Raw genomic sequence first — 8,954 nt, 5'->3', positions numbered from 1 at the left:
AATATTTCTGTTTTCTTGAGAAGTGGCTGAGTATTTTTCATACTCAATCCAGATTTCAGCGAAAGTTGATTTAGTGATGCATCATTTGTATTTTTGTTGCGATGTTGCATTGATCGCGATTGTGCATGTATGGTGGGGTAAAATCCTGGCTGCCTTTGAATTCCAGCGGTATAGCATGTTTTGTTGGACAACAATGGTCGCAAACAACAGTAGATGTGTTTCTTTATTAATTAAGTTCTTAATCGAGATATGACGATGGTTGGTTGATAGATTAAACAAAAGTTATGCGATTGGATGCTAAAATCATATGGAATAGCTTCATCCTCGATTTGAATTTAAGCTCCCTACTCGATTTATAGTTCTTGGAAGCATCTTTATCAAGATTACGAGTTTATAAAATTTTAACGCTTTGGATGCTTCTTCCTCGAGCCCTATTGCTCTCGATTATAAAACCAAATAGCACCTACAGAGAATTTGGACTTGTGATCAAATACGCTCATTTTTTGCCTTCTGTTTTATGGAAATTTAGTAGAAAATTTTAGCGAAGATTTAGGCTCTGTTTGACAAGACATTTCAGGTACCTGATTTGGTCAAAGTAGCTTATTTGACCAAAGTTTCAGGTACCTTATTTTGTTGTAAGCGTTTGGCAATAGCTTATTTAATCAAATAAGCTACCTGAAATGAAATGCTACCTAGAGTAACATTTGAGATTTCAGGTACCTGATTTGGTTTGATTTTCCGTTTTTACTCTTTAAATCTATGCTATTAAATAATTATCATATCTTTTTACGTAATTTCATCAAAATTAGTTACCTTTTTAGTTAATTTGCCAAACATTTTTTTATATAATCAGCTACCTTATCAGTTCCTAATTTTCAGCTATCTTATCGATTCCTTTTCGATTTCGATTAGTTTTTCGGTTTTAAACCTTTTCAGTTTTACTAACTTTTCAGGTAGTTTTACCAAACAGAGCCTTATATTAGTTCGATAAGAGGTCCAAGTAACCTGCAGCTACATTGACATTCGAAATGCAATGAACACATCAGGAAAAAAAAATTGCTAATTTGCTGCTTCTCGGTTTAATTAACACAATTGATATACACTAATACGACATAACAAATCAGGTACGAATGACATAATTGTTCTCAAGACAACCTACAAAAATAGAGGACTAATTTATACTCGAATTATATCGTGTCGCTAAGATACTTGATTTTATGATAACTGTTCCTATAGGAAAGGGACAATGATTGTACTTGAAATTTCAAACTGATGGGAAATACTTGTTGAGGTTTAAGGGAAGAGAATAGAATTCTTCACTCCTCGAGTCACCCTTGTAGGATCGGAATTTATCCCACCAGTGTTTACCCCTGTCCTTCCTGACAGTCCCGTCTTTTCGGTGAAGTGTGTTGTCCAAGAAGTATGCGACAATACCAGCAACAAATGGCTCCGATGAGAAAGGGACATTCACCATGTCATTAAACTGACATTTTTTAGAGGAATGAATTAGAAGATTTGCAGATAAACGAAGATTTGCAGGTAAATAGAGAAAGGGAAAGGGAGTGCGGATTTTACCCATATTGCTCTTGTATGGACAGGACCGTATTTGTTGATCGCTTCATACTCGTTGAAGTATTGAGGAATTGATAATCCCAAGAAAATGGAGAATCCGAGTATGAACTTTGTTCTGAAACTGTTGAGATTGCAGAATTGTAGAAAACTTAAGCCTACTGAACCTGCAGGAAATTAACAAACCGAAACCAGCTGTAAGAATATTGTGTCCACCGCGTAAAACAAACCGACCTCAATAACCCAACCACGACAAGTAAACATGAGTGGGCTCGAATAACTTAACCGCAGACCCGTATCAAACTCACTTCATCTGACCTGCACCAGACCTGAATTCTACTGGACTGAATACAGAACACTGAAGCCATTCAAGCAGACAATGACTCGATCCGAGAAATTACACCCACGTTTTATCTACAGAACAAATATACACAACCCGAGTACCACAAGCCCGACCAATCCAAACCCTATACATTAACCCAAAAAGTACCCAATCTTACTGACTAACCGACCTGAATGACCCATTCTTTAGGTCTGGTTACAACTATGATACTTTGACACGCCACGTGGATATGACTCTTGGACACTTACATTTTCAAGCCATAAACATGAGAGATTTCATCAAAATATTAGTCCGATACTTGGATGCGCTTCCCTGTCCAATACTTCTAACAGTAACATAATAGGGCGACTCGACACTTTTCCCAAACATTTCATTTTAGGTCAAAAACATGGAACTTTTTTACAAAATAACAGTGTCCAACACGACACCTGCTTTCGATGCTTGTAGCAGTGTATGAGTAACATGGCTTATAAAAAGATTTTTAACTAGATCCAAACTTACCAACATAGGCAAAGAATAGGCAGTACAAAGCAGCAATAATTGGTGAAGGAATCGAAGCGAACACTGCCCCAAATTTACCTACAATACCGACCAATGTGAATTTGTGATATCAGAATAACATACTCGGAAAGCTGGTAACATTTGGTTCAATCTAAACGTTACTTATTGCACTTTTATTTACAATACACACCAAGAATTGAAAAGAATAACATAAACCCTGCTGAAATTTGGACAACCCGTCTACTGCCAACCCGCGTCAGATTCAAAAGACCTGCATTCTCACTGCAGTTGAATCGAGTTAGAACTGACCTTACAAATTAGAAGTGCTATTTAAATTAATATAATCATAAAACTTAAGGTACACGTGCTCATCGAGAGGAGCATTGTCTTACACAGAAACTGAAGACCCCGCTGCAGTTCCGAATAACCCAGACAACAGAATTCCGACTCCCTGACAACAGAAGAAAGAGGGAAAAATCAGTTTTGCTGGAGGTTGTAGTCTTCTCTTAACATCAGTCCATCACATCAGAAAGTAAAACTGCTAAAATGGGGAGTAAAATTAGGTTAAAGTCAGGGACATCACTTTTAACAGTGAACATACCTGCCAACCAACACCGCGGCTAAGAACAGAAGGTGGCATCATTGTTGCACTAGCCGACCTGGAAACTGCAATGAAAGCCCCAGTGGACTACATATTCAACAAAAGCTATGCTCAGTACTGGAGATTAAGGTGTAACTTTCGGTAGTATATTTGACACACTGTAAGTAAAAAAAGAAAACAAACCTCTACAAGAGCAACAAACGAGGCGAACATCATAGCAAATGCTTCACCGGCATCAAATGTAGGGGCTCCCCATTGAAAGGGATATGGGACTCTAATCCTGCAAAGAGACGCCATAAATTGTAAGGCATTTTCCCACACTCGACTTGGACATCAACTGATGCTAACTTTGACGATTAATATCCAAAATATTGTAGAAATAACATTAACATCAGTCAGGTTAAACTGTACCACTTATATTATGAGAGAACAAAACTCAAAAGTCGATTTTATGTGACCAGTAAAATCAAACAAGGAGTCAAGGACAATATAACTGGGATGGAGAGAGTAACGTAGAAGTTATAGATCTTCCATTCTGACACGTTGTCAGCCAAGCTTACAGATTATGATTATAGGCGCACAAGTTTGGTCAATGTTCCGAAACAGAAAGGTTTGGGAGTCAAAAAAACTAGTTTACAAAAAGTAGCGCCAGCCGCCAGTCAATATTTTTTTAAATTATTTAAGTAAGATATAATATTAATCAAGGGACACCAAGGGGATGACGCCCATGTACAAAAGATATCATAGCGGTGACGCCCATCTACAAAGATCAATTTCAACTTCACTACCGACCAAATCAAAATAAACAGCCTTTTGTACAAACATTGCACGGAGCGACTTCTTATTCTGAAGCATAATCTTATTAGCTAATAACCCTTCATGAAACTATATGATAATTCCTTATTTGGGTGATTAGTTATCATTGATATGTAACAACTGTAATAGAGATATCTGCAATATTTATAGCTATTTTCTACGCGTAGTACCTGAATTCTATAATCTTGGTAACAAATAATTTTACATTATTTACATATATTACTCAATTCCGTCAAATTGAACTACTCGTCTGGCACAAGCTACTAGTCTCTTGGATCCCTTTTCAAAATCATGTAGCATAAAAGATGGGATACAAAAACTAGAAGAACGCAACCCCGTTATAGAACATGACAACATGATAACTGGAACATGGTATTCCAACTCTAGTAGTGCTACAAGGGGTTTAGCATACCAAGTAGTTGTAAAGTATGTTTCTATTGCAGTCAGAAGAAGAAGAAAGGCTACCAAAAAATTACCAAGGAAACAGAAAGGGGTAGAGCAAAACATTACCATGGAGCACCACTTATGAGCCCAGAGCGGTCAGTCCGACATGTAGACTGTGTCCTTGGGGCAGCATGATTATATGCTCCACCAACTGTAAGAATATGTGCATACAGCCACACTATTGCGACAGAGAATAGAACGGCAAAACGCTCAAATACATGCTTTCCAAATTTTGTTGCTTGAGATAGATACTGCAAAATATCGCGGCTACATCAATAACCAATTGTAAAAGGACAGCTAGTTAGATTAATACAGGAATTACAAAGGCAAAATTCAACCACTAATCATGTAATTAAATAAATTACCACTGCAACAAAGATTAGAATCACAAGCTCCGGCAAGCCAATCTCCACGCATTTTGCCACCTATATATAACAAGCTTGAAACTAAGAATACGCGTCGTGAACATGCAGGAATTATTTGCGGTGGAGAAGACAACACACTTATCAACACGAAGAATACTTACCCCAGGAAATCCAAGTTCATAAAGTCCAAAGCCAACCATTGATATCAAAGGAACGATTGACAATGGGCTTAGGAACCTACAAGACATCAAAGATTATACATAGTTCAATACATGGAAAAATATTTTCTTATGCACTTTTCAAAATGGCAGTTTTTGCATCGAAATAAAATATTTAGCTATCCTAAAAGAGATTAGTCATTTTTTGAAGAAATATAGTGATATGAAGTCGCATTGAGCACTCTAAACAAGTGATTTGTAATAGTGAATACAATCAGTAGAGTAATGCTAGAGTAATATCAACAATGAATCAGCGCAGGGACTCACGAGAGGACAAGAAAGTACTGATTAATCTAATGCCTGCTATGGCCTACATATGAAGGATAGTGAAGGCAACAGCCGCATGATATAACAGAAGCATATAAGCGTTTCATCAGCAGGGCTAGCTTCTAATTACAAACTCACCTAGTACAATATGCCATAAAACAGTAAAGCCAAAGAAAACACAACCGAATGATAGAAGCGTTTATCACTAGCGGTAACTACAAACTTACCTTGCAACATTACGCCAGAGACCACTAAAGCCAAGGACGATTTGAAGAGTTGATGCCACAATCATAGCCCCTTGAATGGCCCGCATAATTTTGTGGAATTTCTGTGGATACAAAAACCAGTAATTAACACACAAATAGTTTTCCTGGTGTCAGATCTGTGACAAACTTTTTGTAGAGGAAGTCAAATTTCAAGCATTGTTTTGACTGTTACAGGCCATTTGACTCGTGTTGTTACATACAACAACAACATTACCCCAGTGCCTCAATGGCTCCCGCAAATTACGGGGTAGGGGGGGGGGGTCGGATGTACGCAACCTTACCCTTGTGTTAGCAACACAAAGAGGCTGTTTCCGAATGACCCAAGATGAAAATTGCGTCGAGAACTGCATCGAAGGACCGCTACTTCACAAAAGAAAGAAGGCACCCACTTTAGTGAGCCATTTTGATTTATTCCATTATAATCCATAACCAAAGAGTAATGGGTCTTTGGATCCATTGGAAATATGGATTGACTCGTGTTGTATCATACGGGGAAAAAAAATGAATCATTTGGTTTCCGTAGTTAATATGCGGATATATGATGAGGTCTGAGGACAGAGGGCCGAGGCAAAGAAACAAGACCAAAAAGCTTCAATGCAAAATAAATACTGTTGATGTCTAACTGTGCAAACAGGAGGTTTCAAAACTACAGAAAGAATTACATGTTATAAGAAACCAAGTCATATATAAGACTCTCACATCGCCAACTGAATTTTCTTTAGCTTAAAAGGGATAGCTAGAAATTAACAAGGCCATGAGGTCAAGTTTTCAAGCACAAACCAGGATAGGGTCGTCAATGTTACTGTATCTGCCAGCCAAAATTATAGATATAGTCGGTGCGACAAAAGTATAGGATCCTCCAATAACAGCCGGCAACCGTGTTCCAAACGTTGTCTGCAGTAGTGTGTTCAAACCAGCAACGAATAGCAGTGTCTGAATAACCTCAGCCTTCTGTGTCTATTGAAAAGGAAAGACGAAGAGTAATTAGAAATTTGCTAATCAATACGCAACATGTCAAATTGTCAGCAAGTAAAAGGGTCTAATCTGCTCTCTTCATCGAATTTGTAAAGGGGATACCTTTCCTCCTCCCATTTGAGGAACGAGCGCACTAGGGATGAGGACAGTAGTTCCAAGCATCACAATGTAGTGCTGGAAACCAAGAAGGATCGCCTCAGCTGAAAGAATTGCCATAATAGCTTTCATCAATGAAAGCACAGAAACACTCAAACACACTACAGTAAACTACTATACATGAACGATCATGAAATCTCACACCAGTATAGCCCTTACACAATTACAGTTGAGGCTGTAACAGAAGCAATGTGATAATCAGTCACAGGTGAGGCTGTCGCAAAAACTGACCTGATCCAAGTAGGCGGGCCCAAGACCCCGAACAGATTAACTCAAAAATCACCCGAAATGAGAAAATACGATAATGGGTCATAGGTGAACAGTTCATAGTTCAGACTACAAAAGTGGTGAATGCTTCATGAACACTACCTTAGCCAGACTGAAACGCACCACCCAGTAAAATACTATATACTGTACATATCCAGCCACATCCATACACACAGGGTAAAATAAGCTCTCAGTCTCATTAAGTAGGATAACGGCGCTACGAATCATTGGATACTTACATTTGACAAAACATTAATCTTAATTTCCAAACCAAATTCGACTCAAATTCTTCCAGTAATAACAAAAGAAAGGCAATCAAACACTAAAATAGAATAGTAAATGTGAAAAGATGCATAAATCCATCATGACAAACAACTAAGCTTAATTCTTAAAAGTTCATAAACAGATTAAATAATTCCTTCCAATAACAAATCCCCTATACACATTACTATAATCACTTTCCTAACATAGCAAATTATTAACCTACTTATATAAAAAATGTACCTAACCAAAAATAGTACAAGTGAAGAACAACAAATTCCCAAAAAACTTAGATATGCGACTGTCGTATACATCATGTCGTCTTATGTTAAGACGGTCTTAAACAAGAAATGGCGGGAATTAAGAGACTCACGCCATGGTGGAGGGCTAGTGATGCAATAAGACACATTTGGCAACTGATCTTTAGGTGGATGTGGTGATGGCTCACTAGCCTTTGCTGGTGCTCCTCCTCCTGACATTTCTTTTCCTTCTTTTCTCTACTTTACTTCATTCAACACCAAAAAACACACAAAAATCAGTAAAAATGTACAAATTCAAGCAAAACCCAGATCCAAAATTTCACTGTTTCATCATAACATGAAGAATTACAAGCTTAAAACATAAACCCACTTCACAAATTTCATTAATTACCCACAATAACTCCATATCATAATTACCCACTACCAAAATCAACAACTACACTGTAACTAAACAGTAAAAACACACTATTGTACTGTCATAATGGTTAAGACGAAGGTATCGTGACAATTGGTCACGGGTTTAAATCCCCGTCTCTCTTTTGACGCCAAAACATGAAGAATTACAAGCTTAAAACATAAACCCACTTCAGAAATTTCATTAATTACCCAAATAACTCCATATCATAATCACCCACTACCAAATTGAACAACTACACTGTAACTAAACAGTAAAAACACACTATTGTACTGTCATAATGGTTAAGACAGAAGTATCGTAACAATAGGTCACGGGTTTATTGTTTAAATCCCCCACCCCCTACATTAGACACCAAAAAACACCAGAAAATAAAGAAAAACAAAATGCAACATAAATAAACAAGTAAAATGAAGTAAAAAATGTAAAGAAATCAACAAATTATTAGTATTTCACCTAATGTTTATCTTCAATTGTTGGAAAAATGTGGTAAGGTGAAGGTTTTAGTGAAGAACAATGCACAATGTGTGTGTGTTTGTACTTACTCTTTAGCTCAAAGCTGGACAGTACTTGTATGCATTTCTCTCTCTAACTTTATCTGGATTTTACAGCTTTTAATAATGCCTTTTGGTTTGAGTAAGGAAATTTTTTGTTAATTTTGTTAACTAAAATAATTACTAATGATTTTTACAATAGGTCTTGGTATAGACGGGTGGGGTGAACATACGGGTAAAGACCTCTAATAAAATGGGTAGGGGGGACAAGGTGGGGCACCCCCATGTGCTTCCCACTTTATGACAAATGGGTATTTTGTGAGGGAAAATGGTATCCGTCTATACGTATAGACGGATAGTGTCCGTCTATAATGAGAATTTGTGTTATTTTTAACATTTTCTTTGTTTTGAGCAATTTTTAACTAGAACTCTCTATTAGTGGATGTTGGAATCGGTAACTTTTTTATATCACGAGAAACTTTTAACTGGTATATAAGTATGTATCAAATTGCTCTGAGATTTGCGAGTTTTTCACTCAAGTTTTATCGACTGGTCAAAGATGTGTAAACAAGAAGTTTTATTTTTCAATTATTTTCAGCAAATTTTGCCTAGCGCAATTGTTGGAATTATAATTGAAGTGTAAATATTTACCCTCTTATTTAGTACTCTTTACAATTTTGTTTCAACTTATACTCTTTGTCACGTTCATTTCACTACGTTTCCTTATTTAGGTGTC

General features: G+C 37.0%; 1 protein-coding gene across 3 annotated transcripts; it reads right to left on the bottom strand.

The window, feature by feature from the left end:
* Positions 1-1,045: 1,045 nt before the first annotated feature.
* Positions 1,046-8,359, bottom strand: LOC141652643 (nucleobase-ascorbate transporter 6-like). Of its 3 annotated transcripts, none has more exons than XM_074460190.1 (15): positions 8,270-8,359; positions 7,423-7,554; positions 6,468-6,565; positions 6,171-6,347; positions 5,352-5,452; positions 4,801-4,876; positions 4,640-4,699; positions 4,341-4,525; positions 3,198-3,294; positions 3,015-3,101; positions 2,806-2,864; positions 2,604-2,695; positions 2,414-2,491; positions 1,576-1,736; positions 1,046-1,483 (listed from the first exon to the last, which is right to left on the bottom strand). In XM_074460190.1, the coding sequence occupies exons 2-15, from the start codon at positions 7,526-7,528 to the stop codon at positions 1,265-1,267; spliced, it is 1,596 nt and encodes a 531-aa protein (XP_074316291.1). In that variant the 5' UTR covers positions 7,529-7,554; positions 8,270-8,359; the 3' UTR covers positions 1,046-1,264. The 3 variants fall into 3 exon arrangements, with proteins under 3 accessions (XP_074316291.1, XP_074316290.1, XP_074316292.1); XM_074460189.1 differs by having other exon boundaries at positions 8,181-8,353; XM_074460191.1 differs by having other exon boundaries at positions 7,423-7,549; positions 8,181-8,314.
* Positions 8,360-8,954: the final 595 nt, after the last annotated feature.

The sequence above is a fragment of the Silene latifolia genome, chromosome 4 (genome assembly GCF_048544455.1).
Source record: "Silene latifolia isolate original U9 population chromosome 4, ASM4854445v1, whole genome shotgun sequence".
Taxonomy (NCBI): Eukaryota; Viridiplantae; Streptophyta; class Magnoliopsida; order Caryophyllales; family Caryophyllaceae; genus Silene; species Silene latifolia.
This window is presented reverse-complemented; position numbering and strand designations above follow the sequence as displayed.

Coding starts and splice junctions, on each gene's coding strand:
- LOC141652643 (XM_074460190.1), bottom strand. CDS start 7,528: ATGTCAGGAGGAGGAGCACCAGCAAAGGCTAGTGAGCCATCACCACAT. Junction 5,453..6,170: donor ACATTGACGACCCTATCCTG/GTTTGTGCTTGA, acceptor TTGTATCCACAG/AAATTCCACAAAATTATGCG. Junction 1,484..1,575: donor TCCATACAAGAGCAATATGG/GTAAAATCCGCA, acceptor AAAAAATGTCAG/TTTAATGACATGGTGAATGT.